This window comes from Meleagris gallopavo, chromosome 8 (genome assembly GCF_905368555.1).
Source record: "Meleagris gallopavo chromosome 8, MGAL_WU_HG_1.1, whole genome shotgun sequence".
NCBI classification, from domain to species: Eukaryota; Metazoa; Chordata; class Aves; order Galliformes; family Phasianidae; genus Meleagris; species Meleagris gallopavo.
In genome coordinates this window covers 27,580,584-27,606,495 of record NC_139411.1, presented here as the reverse complement: position 1 = coordinate 27,606,495, position 25,912 = coordinate 27,580,584, and the positions used below count along the sequence as shown (strand labels likewise).

General features: G+C 35.2%; 1 protein-coding gene across 7 annotated transcripts in view; it reads right to left on the bottom strand.

Moving 5' to 3' along the window:
- The window catches only part of ATRNL1 (attractin like 1), a 435,859-nt gene that overhangs the window by 309,433 nt on the left and 100,514 nt on the right, over window positions 1-25,912 (bottom strand). For all 7 annotated transcript variants that reach the window (XR_014884915.1, XR_014884914.1, XM_085230235.1 and 4 more), the window contains exons 14-19: window positions 24,112-24,244; window positions 22,082-22,263; window positions 13,015-13,228; window positions 11,608-11,796; window positions 9,442-9,660; window positions 6,930-7,067 (exon numbers count right to left, since the gene is read on the bottom strand). Coding sequence is in view for 5 of the 7 variants with exons in the window: in XM_085230235.1 (XP_085086361.1) it covers window positions 6,930-7,067; window positions 9,442-9,660; window positions 11,608-11,796; window positions 13,015-13,228; window positions 22,082-22,263; window positions 24,112-24,244 (1,075 nt within the window). In the remaining 2 variants the exon portion in view is untranslated. The remainder of the gene's footprint in view (window positions 1-6,929; window positions 7,068-9,441; window positions 9,661-11,607; window positions 11,797-13,014; window positions 13,229-22,081; window positions 22,264-24,111; window positions 24,245-25,912) is intronic.

The window sequence follows — 25,912 nt, the reverse complement described above, 5'->3', positions numbered from 1 at the left end:
GGGAAATGGGAGTTCACGATGCTTCATCTCTGCCGCTCCATATTCCTCAGTGTTTTAAAAGCTCAGCAATAAAAACTTGGGTAGGTCAGGAGACGGGCACTGGGAGCTGATCATTACTGGAGATTGACTGAACAATAGCCCTCTTCTGGGAGGAGTTGACTGGTTGCTTTTGCATCACTTGCGGGTTTTGATTGTTGAGGTTTTTTTGGCAAGGTTTATTTTGAGTTTAGTTACAGAATACAAATGCATCTACAAAAAGGTTCCAACTTCTACCCAAATATTTGCTTTTAATTTGCCATTAACTTTGTTGAAAATCATACTTTATAATACAGGTCTAATATACAACAAACAAAAAGAAAATTATATATACGCTGTGATTAACAGTATATTGAAAAAGCTTGCTTAGCATAATTTGCTTCAAAGCCAAAGAAAATTGAAACAGGAATTTTTTACAGAGATGTTTTTCATCATTCCTCAACTAACTTTTTCTTATGATATTCTGCCTTTCTTCTGCTTATTTAGAATACATTTTGATTGGATTTAATTCAATTTAAATTCATAGCTAAACCCAAGTATGGGCATTTTGTTCACTCTGTATTCAGATTATCTTGAATAATGTTCAATAAACAAGATTCACAAGATTCTACAGGAAGAAAATAAATTTTCAAATCACATTTGGTGGAAAGGTCTTAAAAAGTGCTTATTCTAACAAACTCTCTACAAAAAAAGTAATATCAAAAGTTTCTCCTGAATATCTTATTGTTTAACAATCTCATGTTGTCTTTCACAGGCAGGAAGCCTTCTACCTACTACTAAAAACAAATTCCAGTGTTTTAGTTAATAATAAGTGTGTTTATTCTATAATAGCATATTGTAAAAAAAATAATAATAATAATAAGTAATTGGCATAACTATCTCCATTCTATACTCCTAAAAAAAAAAAAAAAAAAGAAAGAAAAAGCAACTGAAAGATACTGAAACAAAGATACATGATAAAAAGTGGAACTGGATATTTCTTAAAACTTAGTTCTATTTTCTAGCACTGAAAACAATCTGACTTACTACAGTATGAATCACACTGTAGATTTTTTTCACTAATTTGCAAAATTTATTCACTTTTATGCAAAATGACTTGATTCACATAGAGTCTTGGGAAGGGTATATTAAGCCACCAGTCAACAGAATATCTGCTGATTAAGTGAATGACTGCAGAGTGTCTATACTCAAAGATGTTAGCAATTTTTTACTGTACAGATCTAGTCACTTTGAGAAGGCTTGAGGAATATTTTTCCTCCACAATTTGAGCAACATGACACCAAAAAATAAGATCTTTAAAGTATCAGTGTATTCCATAAATACATTTCTCTATATGCCAGACAGCAAAATGGCTGAACAGAAAAATTGAATAAAAATTCGGTATTCCAAGTTGCCATGTCATTTTCTAAATGCATCAAAACTTCCATCAAGCCATGTTCATTCCTAATTCTACTGCAGGAAAGTACAGAAGAAAATGCTTTTGATGTTGTTACTGTAGCTAAAAAGATGCTGTGTTCAGTATTTGTTAATTTTTACTGCAAATAATAGTTGGAAGTATTTTGTCCTTATTTTCAGTCCTACTTTACAAAGGACTTGAGTTTCCTGACTCCACTGTAGAAGACCAAGATTAAAGCTGCCTACTACAGGGTTCATCTACTCACCTCTTTTCTGATATCATATTAAACTCCAAGTATCACTTCCACATGAGTTCCAATAAAAACTCGTAATCCAAACACTACATACTGACAGAGCTTATTCCTGTGCCCCAACAGTTTTACAACAGTGCAAGTGCTGACCTCTGTGGACAACACTTGGCAAAAATACCCAATCTGCAGGCACTGCGCAGAGGCAGTCACTATGAAACAGGAACAAATAGTTCAAACAGTAACACGACCTGACAGTAAATATCTTACACCACTTCTACGTGGTATTTTCCTCTTTGGCCTGTGCTATGTTCTAGGGACATCTGTGAACACACACACACACACACCCCTAGTACAATATGTGCTGCTGCTATCACAACGAGTTGAAAAGCATCAAACAGCAGTAATTACAAACCAGATTACAGTTGATCAAAAACTACAGGATCCCTATTCATACTAACTGAACTCACGCAGCTGGACACATCACGCCATCCTCATTTAGACACAGGAGAAAACCTACACTAAAAATGTATCATTTTTTTCAGTCACTTAACAATAATCTATATGCTATTTATTATGAAAATAGATGTCTAATTTATTATGAAACTAAATATTTAACTCTAGTTTAATTTTAATTTGCCTGACTACAAGAAGCCGTTTTATGTGATCAACAGACTCAATGGAAGGAAAGACTGATGACTGTTTGAGGGCCAGAATTAAGATGTTCTAATTGAAATTTGTAACTTCTTCATACAATCATTGCAAATAGAAATTCATTTTGTTATATTAATTTGAATCTGTCTTTTTCTTCTAAATAATACATGATATATGAGCAAAAAGAAGAGGTCATTCTTCACTAAATTAATGGCTAAGATCAGCAGCTTTTGTGCTATTAAAACCAATTATGACTACAGCTTAAATGAAAAACATGCCTGTAAGCACCTCATCACCTTGCATTCTTAGTAGCAGGAAAAGTCAATTGAAATAAACAAAGACATGAACATAAGTAGTTAAACTAGTTTAATAATTTTAATTCAACTACATGCATATAATTTAGTAAAAGTTGTATGAAATGACTGATTCCTTGTCTTTCTTTAAAATGTAGTCTTGTGAAGTTTGTATATTTTATGTTTCTTTGGTTATCTTAGTTTATAATAATTCCTATATATTTTCATCAAAATGACTGTCAATATGGCTGTTCCTTGCTGAAAACTGCTGTTAACAGATGTTGGAAGTGATACCAGTGACGGATATTAGAGGCTGAGAAAGCTTCAAGGGCAGGTTACAAAATGAGATTTCAGTACTTGGAGAGGCTTACAGCTTTGGGAGCAAAACTCACTCCTCCGAGTCTGACACCTAAACTCCCCAAAGAGCACACAGGTTAGCCAGCTCTGACTCCTGATGGTTTCATCTGTGTTAAGGAAGTATAGTTTTGAATCCCCTGACTCTCAGGACAGAAAGGACTGGATCTTTCAATTGCAGCTGCTTCTTGGACCATCATGAAGAAAATGTTAAGTGTTGCAAAGGTTGCTATTCCTGAACTATAAAATGTTAGACAGTGCCAGAGGAAAAGCAATGTCTAAGTCTAGCTATCTATCACAAGTAGAACCAAGGGGACATTTGTAATTACCTGCCATGAGTCTAACGTTTCTTTAATTTTCATAGACACCAGAAGTAATGACTTCTGCCTTTTCTGAGCCTCTTCTACAAGAAATATATCACTCAGATAGAAGCTACTCAACAGAATAATCATATTCTTTGAGTAGCAGAACTTCAACAACATGGATTTCCCTTCTAAAGATCTAAGTATCTAAAGATACATCCTTGGTATTCATAAGCAACAAATACATTTTACTTCTTTTAATGAGTAGAAATAAAAATAATCAGAAATTATTTCTAGACAAATGTTTTACTGCCTGGGACAAGTTCATCCTCTTCAAGATACCTTAAAGCTAAGAACTCAATCTAAAAATCTAAGTCTTATATGATAAAAATCCAGAGAGTTGTATATGTAGATGTATGTATATACACACATACATATAATCATAGCTATATAGAAGCATTTATATAAAAACAAGAGAAAAGTGCCAAGCTACACAATGCATAAAAGTGCGGACAATGCACAAGGTGCTCTCTCTCTCCAAGACAGTTGTTTCAGAACAGCAGAACAACAGCTGTGCCCTCTCTTCACATTCCAGGCTCTAAATGAACGTGGAAGGTACCCAGACCTTTCACCTGGCTCTAGCAGATGCTACCAACCCAGTGCACTTTCACAAGAATCACATTCACTTACATTAATTAACAGTCTTAAGATCTGATAAAAATCTTTTCAAACAGAATGATTACAAATCATATCAAGGAGGAAGCTGTTGTCTTTGATGTTGAAATTTCCAACTGTACAACAGCAAAGACAACAGACCTCTAATATTACAGGCTCATTTAAAAAACTTTATCCATTCAGCCTGTCTGGTAGAAGGATTTTGCAAAAGGCTCATTAGCATTTTCAACATCATGTCTTTTAAGGTTGATCAGAGAGAGAGCAGTGGGAGTTAAAACACAATGTTCCCAATGTGCTGGAACTCACAGCTTCACTCCTCCTGTAAAAGCAACAGCAGTAGTAGTGCAATTATGGGAAAACTGAACACTGTTTGGGATGTTATCGCCTTATGAAAAATGGCAATACAGCAGAGAGCTTACGTTATCTTATTATTAAATGTATTATATATTCACAGTATGTGTCATGTGTTAGTATATAGAACTCTCTCCTGGCATCTCATACATTTAAAGAATAATTTCAGAAATATCTTGCATAAAGAAAATGACAACATGATAAGCAGTTAGAGCATTTTTATTTTTTTAATGTTGTCAAGTAGATGATTAATAAGTTTGAAAATAATGCTCAACATTTTTTGCCAAGACAACACAAATTTGTTTCTAGCAATTTCTTATACTGCTTTCTTCTGTTACTTCACATTGCAGTCTTTAGTACAAATCTTACTCTGTTTTCTCTAGAATTTATATAAAACTGTTGTGCATTTCAAGAATATGTAGTACAACAGAACCAGACCTTGAAGAAGACATAACATGAGCACAAATCACTGAGAGAACAAGCTAGTATCTCTGTTTCCATCTAAAGTTAGGCCTGTTTTGTTTTTTAAACAAAATTAATTGATGGATTAAAAAATCCATCAATATTTAATAATTAATTTCCTATTACATAATTTTGATATTCATACCCTCTAAATTGTACCTAAAATGGTATTTTAGCAGCAGAATTTTACCTGTAAGTACAATAGTAGAATTTACAGCATATATAAGTACATTTTTTAGACCAATAGGAAAAAATAAGTTATTTTGATACATGAGTATACCGAGAAAGATATTCAGGCTTTCTCCCACTGTACACCACGTCATCTCTCAATTAGAGACACTGGTTACAACATCTTTTCCCATCTTCAATTGTTCACCAATTGATAATCAAGTCACACCCATGTAACTATAGTAATTTAATATATGAAGAATATTGTAGTACTGCAAGATCATTCCTTCTAAAAGTTTTCATTCAGAATCCTAAAAGAAAAACCTCATCAGCTCTGAGGTATTCTTTAGGAAAGATGAGACTAGGGAAAAATGTCGGAAAGGTCCAACCAGAAACTCAGCTAGAAGCAACAAAGAAGGAGAGGAGTATGAAGATGTCTGGTCCAAAGTCCTCTTAAATCCATGAAAAAGTAATATGAACGTTTTATACTAATCACTGATATTTGTTTCTGCAGAAATCCCTGCCCACAATTTGGACACTATCACAAAAGCAATAGAAATATCTAATAGTTCATAATAACTACATTCATCAGAATGGTTTAAAGATTTAAACTAGTTTAAATTTTAATGGACTCTATACTTCAAAATATAATACAGGTAAATAATAAAAATGAAAACAAAGCTTCACAATAATTACAATCTTCATTTTTAAAGTACTCCTTACACTAAATAGCTCCCATTAAAATCACATCTACCAATAAAAATATGAACTCCTTCTTAGGGCTGAAAAAAACAAGTTATAAAATTTACGATTGTACTAGCCTTATAAATTGATTTTAGCCATTATTGTAAGACACATAATTCACTAAAGGTGATGGAATGCTTATTTGGTTAGATAGCTAATGTATCCCTGAAGAATAAAAGCTATAGTAATAAGTCATTTTGCTGTAAAGGTATTATAGACAGCAAAAGAACATTTTGTCAACTTCAGGAAATAAGAGAACTATTAAGAATTATTTAAAGCTTCATAAAGCACCAGAAAAATGTGCAACTGTCAATAGGGGCAGGCATTAATCTTTCCATCCCCTTGAACACATTTCTAATATATTGTGCTTAAGTTTACCAGATGTGCAGCTTCATGCATTGACTGCTGGGTGTTAAAGTGCTGAGGAACAAGTGAGCCCTTTAAATGAATAAATATACTTCAAGATAAAGGTTCAATTAAACAAACACAATATCAAAGATGAAGAGTTACAGGAGAAAAGTGTCTGGCTGCCTATCATATTAAATCTCAACTATTAAAAATATTAAAAGTATTCCCACACTCCCATTTAGTTATAAAGAGAGGAGTTAGTGTCAACTTCAAAATCTCTCATGCAAGTCAGAAAAGCAGTCCTACAGCAATACACAACAAACACATTTATCATTCGATTTCTTTCACTTCAAGGAGAATTCTCCAATGTTGAAGTTATAAAAATAAACAGATTGAAAGGTTAGAGTAACATACAGTCCCTACTATATCAGACTGTCCAAACTATGCATGAATAAGACTTGCTGATCTGTTGAATTCATTATTTTTCCATGAGCATCACATATTTACAGAAATGAGTGCTATTAAACATGTTTTTAGATACCAAATTTCATTTGTACTTTACTACAAAAGAGGGTTGCTTAAATGCAACAAAATGATACTTCTCTGAATTACCATCATGTAAGGTGATGTTCCCCACATAAGTTTCCTTCTACCTTTGCCTGAAAGAGCATCTTTAAAATACAACCTCATTCTTAGAGAGTGCAGACCAAGTGACAATTGCAAAACGATGATTCCAAATGCAAAGTTGCTCTTAAAAAATATTAATCTAGATTTTAATTATTAATTTATCTGATCAGTGTATCTGGTATCAAATCGGCATTTAATCTTTAAAGAAAAGTGGATTTCACATTACATAAATTTCATTTCAATACTTTTTTTTTAATGCCAACAGAACTTACCAGTACACTGTCCTCCATTTGTGGGATCTCCATAATATCCTGGCATGCATGTTTCACACTGTTTTCCTGTTGTTAAGTTTTTACACTGATCACAAACATTACTGTTGATACAGGTGCTGTGGCCATTACACTGGCAAGCTAGAACACAATATTTACAAATCCATTAGTATACTGCTCTTTGGAATAAAATCATTCTTACATTGTTACAAAACTGCAGAAAAATGTAAATCCAATGAGTTTAATCCTGACTAATCATCAGCACATATGTATTTTATTATACATAGTTGATAGTGGGGTGACTTTGAGCTTAAGGCTTGTTAGAAAGTGAATTGGCATGACTGAATCCAGCCTATATAGCTTTAAAATGCTGCCTAGTCCCTTAAAAAACCTGTTAAAGAGTCCACAAATCACTCGCTGATACCGTACCTACATGCAATATTTTGTGAAGTATCTGAAATGTTACTGCAGTGGAGAAAATCAACTTACTCATTAGCGTATTCTCTGGTGAGAGAAGGCATACATAAAAAATTAAACAACGATCATCTTATTTTTAACAGTTCTGGTCCTTTCATTAGCTTTGGCACACGAGGAGATTTTTTTAAGGCATCAGAACCACTTCAGACATCTCTAGTATCTACGCAGTGTGACTTTGGTGAAACTGGAATCTTACATAAATATTTTACGTTTGATCCTGAAAGCCTAATTAAGCTCTTCGACAAGTAACAACAACGAAGACCACTGATCTTCTAACACCAACTCCTCCCATGTTCCAGTGCCCCACAAACTCTCAGAAAACACTGATCATTACTGCAAGAAAAACCATAACATAAATTCTGCTAGAACCTATTAATCCCACTGCTAGGCCTTGGCTGAAAGCAAGACAGTCTCCCTGCAGCGGCACCTCCAAGCTCATAGTACTCAGCAGATTAGCAATCTGTCAATTACTGAAGCTTATCAAGTGTCAGATTATGTCAAACCTGCCAATCCCCTACTGGTAAGGAGTGAGTAGACTCAGCAGAGGGCAGCTATCTCAGTAAAATCATTCTGTTTACTCTTTTTGTAATTTGGATTTTTAATCTAAATGTCACATTGACTGGTGTTTTGGCTAGAAATAAAAGTGGCTCTCACTGCATGCCTTTAAAGTTTTTGGAGTTGTCTTAGAATGACAGTCACTGCCTGGCTTGGCTCAGAAACTGTTCAACCTCAAAGTTCAGAATCTCTTCTTCTCTAGCCATGGCTATAAAATCTTGTAAACAAGTATCCAGTATTTCTGTAATACTGGAGAATAAGAGTGGGTGTTTTTTGTTTGCTAAATCTCTTAAGAAATTATAATTTTTTCACCTTCCAAAGAATGCTGAATTTTTACTCAACTTTGTGGTGCCTTTCTGCACACAGTCTACTATTCTACACACTCTACTGCCTTCTCAGAGAAAGAAAATACTATGAATTACAGCTCTATTTTGCACGAGTTCTGTTTGTATTTCTCACATACTGAATGACTTAAAGACTTATAAATAAATAAATAGATTGCAAGCCAATTAGCCTAAAAGTAAAAACAGAGCACAGTTATTTGCTTGTTTTCAAATCAAATCTATACAAATGCCTTTGAAAAAAAAACTGAAGTACCCAGAGGAGCAAACACAGCTGCATGCACCAAAGCCTTTGATTCTAAAGAAGCCCCAGCTTCCATATTTACCAGCAGTAGGAACACAGACTGGACAAATAACACTATAGTAAAATTGCACCATTTATTCTAAAAAATAAATAAAAAATAAAGATATCTTTTAAAAAATTATTTATTGCAGGTTACCCCTGGAAGTCTGTCCAGCTCTGCAGTGTGCCTTCCAGCTACCTGCACTACTCCCCCCATTGTGTGGCCATATCAGTTCAACCTCCACTGTCTTAAAGCATTTGATATCTTTTCCAATGAACTTAAAGTCAAATCAACATGGCTTAAATTCAGTGTTCCGATATTATAAAAGCACTACACAATTTAGTCTAAAGGTCTAAAAGGTAACTGGAAGCACTGCTCAGACACTCGCAGTCCTGCAATGGTTTCCCCAGCCAGCTTAACCTCAGTGTGAGCAGCTGAGATGGAGGAGGCTCATGCTCCTGGCCATCAGGAGTTGCTTATAAATAATTTCTTAGCTAGAACAGCATAAAAGCTGAAGTAAATTCATAAGCTGGATTTCAAAAGGGGGAAGGATGGAATTGGTGAGAAATAATTTGCAATTAAATTATAATTTTGATTAAGTAATATATTTTACACACAAATCTGTACAAAACCAAGCAAATTTGTGTGCTCTAGACAGACAAAATAGACATAAAATAAATTAATTAGGGAGTATTTTGGAAAAACATCCATCCCATGAATATATTATTTGTATTCCACCAAGTAAATACATTAATTTAGTGTGTCTAAACAGAGAAATTCTTAATTTCTGTTCAGAAATGTTACTCAAAAAAAAAAAAAAATCTAAAGAAAATTGGACAGTAAATCAGCAGACCTTACCTGGACACTGGATAAAAGACCATTCATAGCTTTTCTCTTTGGGGCAAAGAGTGGCATCAAGCACCATTTCAGTAGAATGCATGCCAACAGGCTTCATTGGACCTCTTGATGATCCTTCCAAACATTGACCTTTTCCAGTGTTGCTGGGATCATTGCACCACCCACAGCCAGGCTGTTCCAAACACTGTCCACAGGTCCTCAGTCCAGAGCAGTTTTGAGCTTTTTTAGATGAAATACAGTATTAATGTAAGAGAAGTTTTGTTTGTTTGCTTGTCTGTTTCTGTTTTCTTTTTATGTTCTCCTTTGCTTTGTTGTTGTTTGGTTTTTGTTTTGTTAAATAAGATGCTAGGATTATACAACATTTCAGGAATAAATAATTTTGCATTTCTACTTTCTGGTCCAAATTCAAGCATTTCAGTAAAATTTATCACTGTGTTTCCATGCTTAGTCTAAAGGCTGTATTTCTTCAGAGATCACAGAATATAGTATAGACGTTTGTTATATCACAAAGCAACAACAATAATGAAACATAAGAGCAAAATTGCACATCTTTATCTAAATTCAAATCTTATGGTAAATATATATTTTGTGTTTATTATTAACACCTTCTGTTTCGCCACAATTCACCATCCACATTTTATAAGTTGTAAAATTAAATTTTTTAAGGACAGAAAAAACTTAATCTTTACCCAGTTACAGTATCATTATTACACACACATATGGGACAGGAAATTAAGTAATCCTATTTCTTTATTCTTAGACTAGATGAGGGCTGATGGCTAGGGTTAGTGGACAAAGCCCTATTTCAAATCCATGCTGAACTTGAATTAACAACTAAATTCTATTAAGTATGAAAATTTACCAGAACAGGTCAACATTGCACTGGATCAATACACTTTTGAATATTATCAACTTATGCTGTTGTCTCAAGACAGTAATACAGGCTCTGCAGGTTCCACTTTGCTTGGATAGTTTCAATTGCAAGAAAAATTTGTCTGCATTACTTTCCATATTCAGTGGTCAGCTTCTCGAGTCCTGTACATGAAGGTCAAGTCCCACTGTGCTGAAGTCCTTCACATGTGGGGAATGTTTTAATCAAGTTATTAAGGACAGTAATTAGTGAAAATAACAAGAACAGCCTTCTGTAGGAAGATGTTTGAGGATTTTTTTTCAAATCAATCTTGACTGAGACAAGAATCTAAAGCGCCAAACACATCACTCATGCATCTACATGAAATATGGCACAGATACATGATGGCACTTCTTGGTGTTCAACTTAACAAGGTACAGTCATTACAGACTTGTTAAAAAAAAAAAAAGTAGCATCAGTTAATAGTACACTGAAAGCTACATTGAATAGGTTTCTGCCTCTCCTAGAGAGGCAGTGAATTGATTTCTGATGAAATGTGTTTCCAAAAGGGATGTTTGGAGAATATCTATGCTGCTTGACAAAATAAGAAATCTTAAGGATGAAGTGAGCCATCTTGTACATTTGCAGACTTGACCCTGTCTGATCACATCAGGAAAAAGTTTTCTGCACCTCCTTTCATCTGCCTAACCTTTATACTTCTATGGAGAGGACAAGTATTTTGCAAGAGTCTATAATCAGCATTTGCAAATTAGAATTTAATGAAGACTAAGACCATTTGTTTTGCCATAGTTACAGTATTCTCAAGACTATTATCATCATTATTATATCATTGTTTTATCTTTGCACAGTAGGAAAATTGACTATTTTGACTCTGCACACTCTAATTTCAGTTTACCTCCCTTATTTAGTAACTGGATGTCATACCTAAGGTCTATAATATTAGGTCTCCAATTTTACCAGTATTTTGTTCCAACTCATGGACTCATCTCATACAATAAAGCTAGTCATCGGAAAAAAAAAAAAAAAAAAAAAAATTCTTTATTTGAAAGCAATAGGCACTTTTCATCTCTTTTGAAAGATTAAATATGTTTCATCTTAAGATAGACACAAATATTTCACCTGTATTTGAAATACTTACATAATACTGCCTGCTGACATTAGTAGCTAAATAAAGTCATTATGTGAATTTGTTTTTAATTCTAGTGAAAGTGTTTAATTCTATTCAAACAGGTATACTTCTGAGTGGAAAAAATTACATTATGTTTAATAGGATTACTGTTCATTAAGGTACTCACGGGAGCATGTTGCAGTTTGCCATTCTAGACACTGTCCATATGGGAAGGAAATTATATAGGCATTTGAATCAACACATCGTTTTGTACTGCTGCACCACATACATTCCATACCATTGCTCGTACAGTTGGAACATGTTGTTCTCAGGGAGCATGGCTTTTTACAGGGTCTTGCATTCTGGTTGGGACTAACTAGAAAGAACAAAAAATTGTGATTTTGAACAAAAGTTCAACGTCTCAGCTAAAATACCAAATTCATATATTGTATTGTCAACACACACTGTATCTACTTTCCACTGAAAATGTTATTGATGGTGAAAAAATAAGTGTTAAAAGGAAATCTAAAGAGTTTTGTGTGCTTCACTGCACAGATGTGAAGAAATATATGGGACAATCAGAGAATAAATACATTAATTTGAAGTATAATATGTAAAGGGTAAGGGTCTAGCATCATCTTTTGATTAAACAAGAATTATAATTCTCATTAGTGAGTGAAGGGTAAAAACAAGAATCAGCTGTAAGAAATTCTGATACAGCAAGATTAAAATAAACTACCTTTAAACAAAGAAATTTTATGCACTTCATGTTGCAATCCAGACAGTAAGTAATTCCTATAACAGCTCTAATAATACACTTTTGAGTATCTATAGCTTTTAGGACGCCAAGTACCCCTAGAGAAAAAATTGCAATATGAGTAGGTATTGAAAGTGCCAGAGTCCAGCTTCTAACTACATAGAATATTTAGGGTTCTATGCAGGAGTCTACTCATGACATCCCTGAGCAATTGTGACTGTTGGCATTAACGTTGGTTACCAGCTTATCTATGGGGACTCTAAAGAAGGGGCATGCACTGAGAAAGCTTCCCAGCTTTCCAAGCCCCTTGGGTAGGCAGTAATGGGGGTCATCTTACTGAAGGATATCAGTCAACTCCTTTTCATCTTTCTCAAAGTATTGAGAACTGACCAGTGACTATCTGTCGTAGAATTTTTTAGATACAAACAAACCTAACAGGGGAAACAAAACGTTTAGATCATTAAAACGTTCAACAACTTTCAGTGATGTTCAAAAAGACGGGTTGTTTTTAGCTTCATCAGTTTTGTTGAACATCATCACAGACTCTTAACGCTACTGTTACAGTTGGCACTGACTAGTAATTCAGAGCCAACTTACAAGACTTTTGGTGTTATGTAGACTAAGCTATGTACACAACTTTACAAATAAATATTTGCTGCGTCAGGAATATTATTCATTTTCTCAATTAAAGCTTCACACTTTTCAAAAAGTAAAAAGTAATATTTTGATTTGTAATTGCTTAATCCAAATTGGCAATAACCCCTTTTAGCCAAGTGAAAATCCAGACAGCTTGCTAATCATTACAGTAACAATAACTGAGTATAAAAGATTGCTTACCGACAGGTTTTTCACAGACAAGACCATCTGCCATTGCAGTGCATGGATTTGCTTTCAGACCTGCCACTTCTGCTCTTTCTAGATACGCACAGAAGCCAGAGTCATTTGGCTCTCCAGGAAGCCATTGCAGAGTTGTGTTTGTAAAAGGAGACATGTCATCCCATCCCCAGTAGGAGATGTTGATCTTGCGTAAACCTACCCAAGGAGAAATTTTCTGTGAAGAAGAATGAAACAAATCAGAGATAATTAGTTATACACTCACTAATAACATTCAATAAAAAATTATAAGCCTAGCCAAATACTCGAAACTGTATTTTGTCCAGTGGATACTCTTAGCTATTGCCAAGTCAATATGGATGATAAAACAAGGGAGTTAGTACTTCATAGAAATCAAAGAAAAAAAAAACAGGACAAATATAACATCCTCTAAAATTTGTACTGCTGATATTGATCAACATCTACATCTACATCAGAGACAGATGAAAGGGATACATCCATTATTCCAGTGCCAGTAAGTACACATTGAATATACCTTTGCTATTGATTTCTATTCTACAAACAACCATAATAAGCATTAGTTCTCAAAAAATATTTAAGATGGATCAGTAACATTAAATCACAAATTTTGTTCACTATAATTTCATCTTATTTGTACAATTAACTAGAGAGAAGCAGGAAAAAGGCCTTTGCTCCAAGATAAATCTTCTTACTCCTATCACTTCAAAATCTCAAGATACTGAAAGCAAACACTTTTCCTCACAGTCTTTGTCCACAGGCAGTATCATCAACCTCAGTTTAAATATAGGGAAGAGTTATACTGAGACCATGGGCTGCAACACTTGTGGTGAGTTAGTACCATAGAGCCAAACACAACCATCTTACCAGACAAGGGCAGATGTTGTTAGCTCCAAAGAAAATATGTTGATCTGCTCATGAATTCAGTTCTCAACTGATGTAATTTACAGACCAAAGTAGGTAAAACAACACAATATACCTAAAGGTAAACTGCCTCGGTTTCAGATCTGTGTGTTATTTCACAAATAAATCAGGAGTCACTGCCATCGTGTCTCAGATCTTTCATCTTTCATCTCACATCTTTCTTGAGCCACTCAGGTTTAATCTTTCAGACACCTTAAATCTATACCTGATCAGAGCATTCTTCAACTCTTTCCTCTGCCTCATTAGCAGCATCTGAAACACGAACGGTCATAAATTTTCCTTCAGAAAAATCAGGAGGAATATGATTAGTATTCCTCACCTTCCTAAATTATGTACCTTGTGTCCTCTCCCTCTTCTTCCCTATCGGTTTGAAACATGATCAAATAAAAACTGCTAAGCATCTAACAGACTTGCAGATGCAAGAACAGACTTAAACTAGAAAATGAGTAAGAAATGTTCTGTTCCATAAGGAATGATGCATGCTTAGAAACACTCAAACAGCAACAGGAAAATCCAGCAAAAGTTTCACCCCCTGCTCTCCTGTCTCACTTCTCTATTGGCTTAATAACTTCACTGCTTCCCCAGCTGACCAACTTTTCAAGTGTCTGAGCACTTCCAGGTACTGGAAGGAGGGAGGTGATGCATGCCATTAGGCATCTGCAAGGTGACAAAAGATAAGTCTTGCATTTGTTATTTAAACACCCAGATTGCTCTAGATGTATGTGGTCCATATGCATCAAAAAACTGTAGGTACTTATGCATGGCTTTAGATATTCCACTCTAGAATGCACCCAGGCTTGTACAGAACATGTCAAGGATGTAGATAGGATATACTGCTGACAAACAGACCTAAAACAACCTTAAATGTCTACTTTAGGGCTGAGAGATTCTAACCAAGAGAACACATTCCACACATTACTGACAATTTTGATTACATTGCCAAGTAAGTAAGCCCTAGCATCAGTTCAAAGAAAACAGAGATCCTAGTCCAGCTATGGTGAAAAACATGTCAGGCCAATAATGAAAACTGAGAGGGAGAAGTGACATTTGGAGGGAAATTCTTCTATTTGAGTGTCTCAGAACCCTTTAAGTGATGACAAAGTCACAAGGAGGATCAGGAAGGCCAGAGCAGCTATAGGAGATAAAAGCAACATTCCCGAAAACATGAAAGACTTCAAGCAAAAGTAATGCATATCATACAGCTGTTGCCTTCATTCCTAAAAGCAGCAGTATCTGGAAAACCTACAGCCATTGTGCCAGATATCTCAAATTCCATATGTACCATCTTTGGCTCTTCTGCAATACATTTAAATACAGACCTGGCACCGATTAGCATGCTATCAAACACATACCAAAGCCTTGCAGACTCACTTGTGTGGCTTTGGGCATGTATTTAGGATGATGGCTGAGAAACAGGCCAGCAAAATGCTCCAAGAACGTGCTTAAAGCATATATTGAATTGTGCGGCAATAATTCCACGATGTGGTGGACTACAGTCAAAAACTGCTAGAGTTAATGTGCTGATAACATCAAGCAAAAATGACTGTTGCTGTGTAGTCAAAGCCAACAGAAAAATGCAAACAGTGTATAAAAAATTCAGGAATTTTCATGGTCACCCATTGCCATAACCAGTGTGCTGTGACAAATTAATTTCAACTTAATTGTCATGTTTGCTTTAATAATGTATTTTTCAATCAACTTAAAAAAATTATCTTAATTGGAAAAAAATAGCATTTAAAATAAGTGTTTTATATTTTTATACATTAACTACGAACATGCTTATTTGAAGTCCCCACTTTGTTAATCCATGAACTTTATTACCTGGAAAAACTGTTTTGCCTAAACTAACCATTTGCTCTGACTCAATCTTAATTTTGATTCTTCTAATCAAGAATTACAACTGCATCTAAGGAAGGAACTTCCACTTACAACTCTAAATTTTTTTTACTTTAAAATGCCACTAAAGAATCACATAAAGTATGGTTATCTTCTCAAGCAAAAATATGTCATTACTTTGGGCATTAGCACTGAGCATTTTTGTTCTCTTGTTGTAAAATCATAGAGCTAAAAGCTATCTTTCATCTACATTATAACACATCCACAAAATCTGAACAAAACAAAAAGCTTTGTGACTGTGTAAAACAGATAATTACTCTTCATAGGATTTCAAAATTATTTCAATTATTGATTTCTATTTAAAATTGAGAAGTTGATACGAAAAAGAAAAAGATTACTCTGAAATGTATCAGTGGATTTTTTTTTTTTTTTTTAATGGGGCTCAGAATGTATCTATGAAAACCCTGGTTATATATTAGATACCATTCATTTTAAAACCACATCAACAACAACTACAGTTTTTCCAATAGCATTACAGCATTCTAGGTAAGTTGTCAGAGAAAAGATGAAGAAAGAAAGGAAGGAGGAAAAATACCAAGAAATGATCAAAGTATAGCTCAGTAGAATTTTATAGTGAAACAAAAAGCAATGCAATATACAGCAGGTGGTAAAGTCTGACTTGGGAAAGCTTGTAATAGGCCATACTAACCTCACACTGGGGAATGCAATAAGATATATCTCAAGAATTTCAGAGTTATAATCCATAACTTCATCCCATTACATGATCGAAGCCTTGGAACCATTTTCTAAAAATGTTTCTCTCCTTATCTATTTCTTTCTAGGCAAGTTTTTAAAACCTGCATCCAGTCTTAATAAGCCATGCTCTTATGCTTGTAATACAACAAGTGAAGGATTATCCATTTTTATAGAACAATCATTCATAACCATGATAAGAACTTGCCAAAACCCTTTTTAAGTGAAAAATCAACCTTTGTGCTAAGTTAGAAGAGATTTGGGTGTTATTAAACTCAGAGAAAAATTGCAGGACAGGGATTTATTTTCATTTTACAAGAGCAAGATTATAATCGTATGACACATTCCTATGGAATATTTCATGTCACTTTGTACTCACATCAAACAAACACAGTCCTACTCAGTTGAACATAAGACAAGCTTTAATAATTACATCAATTTATTAAATGCTGATCACCACTAGCTTAAAAATGTGCTCTTTTTCTAAACAGTTAACATTTAAATTTTCTTCTAAGTAGTAATTATGGAACTAAGTTAGACAGTGAGATTGTGAACCATTAACTACAGAGCTGATACTTCATATTAATTCCACCGTTTACTCCGAAGATTTAAGACAAAGTTGCTTCAAGATATACAGCGAACACAATCATTTATTTATCACACAACATTTTTCAGGCTCTACTGCTGCCTCAGCACAAACTAAATGAAGGTTGAATAATTTGCAGATGAGTAAAGTGAGCGAGTCTACCTTTACTGAATAGCCAATTAGTACCGAGGCATATAATTACCCTGTTTCATAATCATAGAAATTGCTGAGCAACCATGCATTTCTTTAAATAAATAAATAAATAAATAAATAAATAAATAAATTTATCACCAAATTCATCTCCACCTTTATTTAAATTCTTTTCATTTTGGATATTAAGTTCTGCTGCTAGTTCTCAGTACACTTCTGATTTGTTTTCTTTTTGTCTGTGTCTCAATATCTTATGAAAAAACTTCAAAGAACTTCTCAAGAACCACTTAAACTCCTTGCCCTCATAAAAGCATACAACGGAGCCTTGAAAATACTGCTGCCCCTTAACGCTCACATTCCCACACCATTCACAGTTTTGAGAAGAGCTTGCCCTTATTGTTTTTTTCTACATCATTATCAATCAAAAAATGCTTTATGAGAATAAGAGCTGTAAGAAGAGAAATTATCTTTTTCATTTACTACCTCATTTGATGGGCTTTTGTTAAGAAAGTATGCATTTATTCTATGATAGGTACCTACACATTTTATTTTTGTTAATATGTACACAGAGAGTTCATGTTCCCTTCCCAAGGCATCCAAAGTGAGCTGAGCTCCCACCTTTCTGAAAGTAGGAAATTAGCTCATCAAGAGGTGAACTAATGGACAGTTAATGTAACAATACAGAGGTTGCTGAAAGAATTTATTACATCTCCACAAACACAATGGCAATGTGGGACTGCTAGTAAGTGTAAAAAGAGACCAACTCAGAAAAAAAACAAGTAGATGTCAGCTTCGCTACAAGCAAACAGAACAAAACCTTAAAAACATGCAGTCCTCTGAGAATTCTTGGAGCTAACAAGGAATAACACTGCCAACCAAAGCTCACTAATTAACCACAACCTGCACTCACGAGTGATTTATAAAGAATGCCTCACCCTGAAAACAGCACAGTAAAGGAAAAGTTGCGAACAGTTAATATAATGAAATGCATCATTTAAAACTATTCTCATTTTTGTTTATGCTTACTACAACAAAACCAAATCTTCTCAGAATTTATTGCCTAACTGCAAGAAATTTTTTATTTCTAGTTAAATCCCATGGTGGTAGGTAAACTCACAAGAGAACTAATTGCACTTTTAAATGAGTATGCTCATTTAAAATATAGACGTTAGGATAATATCAGAAATAATTAATTACCCTTATACTGCTGTTGTTTTTTACCTTTTTTTTTTTTTTGGCAGAAATACATGAATCTCATATAATATTTTGCTTACTCAGTCAATAAAGCAGCATATAAAAAAATGTCAAGCACTATTTTGTTTTACTATGAACTCTGCTGCCTATCCATTGTGTTTACTTTGACATTCTCCCAATGAATTCTATTTATTTTCAGTGAAAAATACTAACTAGACAAATTCAGTTGTTGGTCATCATTTTAGAATATAGTTGGAAATTCAGCAGTTTTTGATTTCTCATTGCACAAGTCTGCACATTGTCGCTTTTTTTAATATCAAGTGAACTTCATCCTTTAAAAGGAAGCAATTATGTATTTCCAGTTTAGTATCAGAATTAAGAAAAAAATACTGATACAGAATGAGTTCTTGACAGGATGTAGAGACAAAGGCAATCTTCTCCCTCTCGGTTTCTCCAAAACATCAATGTTTTGTATTACTCTAAAAACCTGATGAAGAAATGAAGCTAGATTTGTCCCAGAAGAAGGACTTTGTGTTAGAAAGCAATCTACAAACCCCCACACTTTCTATGAAAAATCAAGAATTTCTGAGTCCTTAATACTGCTTTAGCAGTTCTTTAAAACACTCAACAGTAGCGAAAATTTTCCTTCTTTTCTCAGTACAAGAATATCAAATAAAGTAAAGATAAAAGTAGATTCATATTCTTATTTTGAAATGTCACTCTGACCCATTCCCTAATCCTGAAAGCTTTTGTTCCGCACAGGAGAAAGGTTTGAAAGCCTCTGACATTAACCTCCCCCAAGTCACACTCTCCACCTTCAGGTTAAGGCACAGCGTTCACCTCCCAGCTGCTCTGACTACATCTGCGAACTCCACACCACCATCTGTCACAAAAACAAGCCATCTGAAATGAAATCTCGCACCTTAAATCATCATGATTGCAGTTTGAGAGGAAGAGGCAGACAAAAGAAAATCAAGCAAAATTTCAGAGAGCCTCTGTCAAGCCTGATAACACATTTAGACTCTCTCACAGAGAATAAATGCAATCGGACAGATACAAATGTATTCTTTCCTTTAAATGCGACTGAAAAACAGCATAAATCGTGGCAGCATTCCATTAGAGATTCAGGTAACTAACTGACTGTTTAACTTGAGATATACCTCTAAAGTGCACACATTTGTCAACAATTGCATAAACTGTATATGAGGTATCTAAAATTTGTATCACCTCATTGGCTCACAACATTTTTAAATAAAGATACACACAGTAGTATGTCACCTTGCAGAAGTTCTAAGTTCTGAAACAAAAACCAAAACACACAACAATAAATCTGGGTTCCAAACACAAAGAACCATTTTTCATCAATACTTCAAGCCAGTCAGGTAGTATCAATCATACCAGAAGTCCAGTACACACCGTTAGATTTGAGGATCTGCTGTACAGCAATTTTAATGGGAGATCACAATGGGAAATCTGGACATATACAAAGCTAGGGATTTCCAGCAGCAAGGTACACTTCTTCAGCATTTCCCTGTCCCCAATTGTTTGCAGCCCATGTGAAATGAAGGCACAGGTTTGCATGTGCCCTTCAAATAACATGAGACTATCAAAGACTTAAATGTTTTCACCAATATATGGCTGTGTCCATGACTGCTTTCTTTTATACTGTCATAGGCAGCTACTGACTGCATTTCCAGGACCAACATGTGAAAAGATGCTGTAATTTGAAGATCTGAAGGTGCTGAGCTTGAAAAGTCAAAATAAACAAGCATCTTGAGTTCTCAAAGCAATTCCCTAAACAGCTGATGTAGTCAATCACTGACACTATAGGTTCCCAGTCCAACCAGACAAGTTAATGAAAAAGCTGCTATATTCTAAGCTACCTGTAAGCAAACAGATGAAGACAGTCCTCTCAGCATTCCTCAACAGAACACATTACAGTAATGTAATTCCAAGGCAGCTAAGGTCCAGACAGGGAAAAGAGACGTATTCTGTCTCATGCTGACAAGCTTTTAGTATCAGAAGTGGGAAAAAAGCTCCTAGGAAGTACCATGAATTTTTACATAAAGGATAACAACTATTAATTAAAGAACGTGATATAAGTCAGAGCAAGTTGTTTTACGTACATCATCCACATAAAGTATTTTCTTTATCCGAAGACTTCCAGTTGAAATATGTCTGTTTCTAACAGAAATTAAATGGCTCTATATTTTACAGAAATACATATTGACAAAAACAAAAGTATGCACAACCAAATATATATGTACGTATACACATATGCATACTCACATACAGTGTATACATATAGGTATATGTAGGTGCACATTCAGCAATAAATATAAGAATAAATAAATAAAATAAAAATAAAAATAAATAAAAGAATAAATAAAAGAAAAACCCATGCAGCAGCTGGAAGAACATTCAAATAAAAAATACAAAAAATTGTCTGGGATTCCAAAAGGCTTTAAGAAGTTTTATTCATACCCATTCCACTCCTATCTTCCCATTAGACATCACAGTCACACATGGTACCTTGTCATCAATCACTTTAGAGATAGCAGACAGATGCAATTCTGCCTTGGTCATCTTGCTCTCAGTGACAGACTGCCATTACTGCAATATGACAACCAGATTTAAAAATAGGAAATAGTGTGCTTAGATTATTAGAGGAAACTTTGTTGTGTATTTTTACATGTTATATTTTTAATACCTTTCCTTAGATGCTGTAGGGAGAAGTTATTTCAGTGGAGATAAAAACATTAATTTACACTTTCCTGAAGACACGGTTCACCACTAACTTCTAGAGAATTTTGATCTGCAGTATTCACAATAATGCTCTTTTCAAGCAGGTGAGTTTACTCCACTTCTCTCTTTTTCTTTTTAATCTAACATAACTTTAATTTTAATATCCACATAAAGGAAGAAAATGCATTTCACTTACAGTAAGATTAACTGTAGAGGCAATTAAAAGCAATGCTTTCACGTATGGGCTGAAGAATCCTCACATACTTACAACTTCAATGAGTGTTACTCATGAAAACACAAAGAAAATTCCTTTTGTTTTGAAGGGAAGGTGTTCATCAGCTAAAATTGCACGTATCACGAGCAAAGTAGGAAATGAGAAAGAAGGAAAAGTCATGCCATGCCAGTAGTCATTTAAGCTTACCTTTTGGAATAGTCAAGGTATGCACCACCCAAAAACAATCCTAAGTTTTACTTACATTGTTATGAAAGCCAAGACATCTTTCTGTGTTACATTAAAAAATATTTTGCCTTACATTGATTCCTGCTGTCACACTGTGTTCAAGAGGACTAGCATTCCTCTAATCAGGCTTTTCATCTCTTGAAAGTCATTTGTAAACAGTAACCCGAAGCAGTTAAAGTAGGTAAGGAGAAACACTTGGGAACTGCTGTATCGTTAGATTTAAGCACAAGTTTTATTTAATATCCTACGCATGACTGATATCAATCTTTAGCACCACACTACATTTCCTTCAAGTCCTTATGGTGGCAGACACTTTACCCTGTCTACTGTGGATAAAACCTTAAAATAGATTCCTCACAGAAAATTTAATTCACAGGAACATCAATTGCAGTTACCCAAGTTACCTGAAGTGTGTACTTCTGTATTTCATCCAGAACAAATTCCACTTCTTTTGAGGTTGTTAATGAAGCAAGATTCCCACTTAAATTGTAGCAGTACAGTTTGGCGTTGTCATAGCTTTCACGACTAGAATTTATGCGGAGGCAGGCATCTCCAATGTGACTCCATCCTTCCCCACACAGGTGAGCTAGTATAAAAAGCATATGGTTAAAGTTAAATTGAAAAACAATTAGAAATTCTAAGAAAATATGAATTTTATCTTCTTGAGTCTGTACTTCAAAATATAGGCAAATAATAAGGTTCCATTTTCAAGTCACATAAAATAAAAACAATTGAATATAATACTACAAAATCAAGCATTCTCATTAAAGAAATAGAGTATTATTTTGAAAACTCATGTATAACTATCTGAAATATTTATTAGAGATATATTAACTTTCATCATAAAAATATTGTTATTATAGTTTTTCTCTGTATTCATTTTTGTGCACAACTACATTAAAGATCAGATTATGTGTATAATTAACAGCACTTAGCAATCAGTTTACTTAATTGCAGTCTAAATTTCAAAAAACATGAAAACAACCATTCTGGAATTAAGAGATCAAAACTGTATCCTATTTTACTTTATCATATTTAAGCCTAAATAGAAACACAATCAGAATGATAAGAATTTCTAGTAACATCTTAGGAAGTATTTCCTTTTCAACATATTTCAGCATTACTCAGATGCAGATAACAATCAAAAGATAAGTAAATAATTCAGAGCAATTATTTTAGTTAATATTTACATAAATGTCACAAACACAGCTTAATAATACTGTATATACATGTTAACAGTTTCTGTAAGAAATGGTGTTCATTAACTTCAACTGGACATACAGATCAAACGAGAAAGGCCCTGATATCTACCTGCACAGATGTAGTTATGAATACAAATTACAGAATAAATACTGTTCAAAATGTTAGCTTTCACCGTGTGAGAATATCTTATATTGGCATTTTAATATTCACAGCTTCCATAGTATTACTAATATTATACAATCAAAAAACTAGATCTTGGGCCATATCTCTGCAGCTAAATCAAAGTATAATTGAAGTATAATTTATAAGGCAAAACTCCAGCCAGCAGAAGTAACAGTTGTCAGTGAATGTGTAACAGCAGAGCGTGGCAGTACAGCAAGTCAGTTCTGCACTTAGGGATCCCCACAGACAGGAGCCCATCACCAGTCTGCATAGCAGCAATCTGTGAGTTGCAATTACACGTATTCACACTCCGTAGGCTCCCTCGCTAGTGAAGAGTCATCATGAATAAAACAAATATCTAGGCCTACTCGTTAAATAAACGAACTTGGCAATAATCAGAGAATAGCTGAGGTTGGAAGGAACCTTAACGAGCATCCAGCCCCAGCCCTGCCATGGGTTGGGTGCCTCCCACCAGATCAGTGTCCGGAGCCCCACCCAACCTGAGCACCCCCAGGGATGGGGCACCCACAGCTCTGGGTATCAGTGCCAGTGCTTCACTGCCTCTGTGTAAAGAATGTCTTCTTAACATCTAACTTAAATCTCCCCTCTTTTAGTTTATAGCCATTCCCCATTGTCCTGTCACTGTCAGACTGCGTAAAAAGTAGGTCTCCCTCCTGTGTATAAGCTCCCCTCAAGTACTGGAAGGACATAGTAAGGTCTCCCCAGAGCCTTCTCTTCTCCAAGCTGAACAAGCTCAACTACCTCAACCCATCTTCATAAGAGAGATGCTCCAGACCTTTGATCATCTTCATGGCCCTTCTCTGGGCCCACTCCAACAGCTCCACATCCTTGTGCTGGGGGCCCCAGGGCTGGATGCAGTACTCCAGATGGGGCCTTATCAGGGCAGAGTAGAGGGGAACAATCATCTCCCTCACCCTGCTGCCACCCCTCTTCTGATGCAACCCAGGACACAGCTGGCCTTCCAGGCTGCAAGAGCACACAATAATGAAGGAGATTTCCTCAGTTTTGACAACTGTAAAAAGCAGCATCCCTGCTGTGCAGCCCTTACCAGGTAAAGCCTGGCACTCCTGCTGCCGCTGGTCCCACTGGCAGTTCAGGTGCAGAGAGCAGCTCTTGCAGCTGGTCAGCTTATTGCAGATCTGTTCATTTCTCACGTGACATTTGGTGTAGTTTTTAACGGACTACAAAAACAAAACAGACACAATGACACATTTTAAGTCAAACTGTTGACAAACCAGAAGTCAGAACTGAAATACACAGCAGGTAGCCTTCTCTCAGAAAACCACAGCCATCCAAAGCCATTGGCTCTTTGCCTGGGTTCACTGGCAGTTGGTGGAGGGCAAGAAAGGCATCCCTAGAGCATAAATTGCCCCATTTGTCATACACAGCTCACTTCAGATGAGTAAAACAGCACTTTGAAAATGCCACATCTCTGTATAGGAGACAAGAAGAGCTTAAATATCTAAAACATTTTCCTTAGATTGTTCAGGGATATGCTCTCACTAAATCATGTCATTCCCAAGTTATCTGCAGGCTTAGCAAGTGAAGCAATCCAAGAGATAAAAAATGAAGCAAGCTGCAGGTGTAAAATAACTACACTTCACTTACTGATGATATGAGAACACCCTCTACACTGGACCCTCTACTATCTGGATCCAGAGAAATGAAGTAGGAACTATAGGTGGACACAAGTGATTGCAAGAAGATAATTTCAGAATTTGTCAAAAGTCATTGTTATTTTACAGTTTTAATTGAGAATCTGTAAACAACTTAGTTACTATAAAATTTACAAAAAAAGAAAGCATTTTACCCATCAGTTACATAAAAGCAGAATAACTTTGGTACTTGAGGGCATAAGAAAAGCAGTAGATACAAAGGAGATATTTACCCAGTTGTTGGGTTTTATCCTCCTAAAAACTGGAGTATTTCTTTCTAAATAAACATTCTGAATACAAATTCTTGCTTCTTCCTATGTGCTACTTTAAATCTGAGATCTTATGCTGATATCTTATTTAACAAATTGCCCAAGATCTTTGGCCCACTTATCAGTTTATCTCTAAATCTGTCTCAAATAACTTCCTTGCAGGATAATAAAAACAAATCCTAAATAAAGACAACATATTCCACAGACTACTTGATATTAGAAGGGACCTCCAGAGGTCACCTGGTCCAACTCCCACCTGAAGCAGAGCTACATCTAGGTGACTTTTGAAGATCTCCAAGGAGGAGACTCTACACCCTCTCAGCAGCCTGTGCCAGTGCTCTACTACCCACACAGCACAGGAGTGCTTTCTGATGTTCCTGTGTTCCAGTTTGCATCCACTGCCTTCTGTTCCGCCACTGGGCACCACCAAAAACAGCCTAGGCTCTTTGCAGCCTCCCTTCAGACAAGATCTACCCTCAGGCTTCCCTTCTCTGGGGTAAATAAACAGTCCCGCATCTCTCAGCTTTTCCTCATGTGAGAGTTGCTCCACCACCTTAAAACACACAATATGCAAGTTCACATTTAAGTACATTTCCATAACACACAGGTACACAAAGCAGTTATGAAAAAAAGAAAAGCTATCAAAAATGAGATTAGTCCATGAAAAAAAGCAAAAAGATTCTTGAGTTATTATAGGCTTCTCAAACTGCAGAGAAGTATAATTCCTCTGAAAAGGAAAATCATTATGTTGAGATAGCTTATTTTTGGTAAAATTGAGAGATAACCCATGAACTAAAGTAACATCAAAATATATCCTAAAGACTTCAGCTCATGCTCAGCCTTTCAGGTAACCAGAAGTTTTAGATAAATTCACTCATTTGTCAAAGGTCAATTCACAGCTATAAGCAGTCACGTATACATTTAA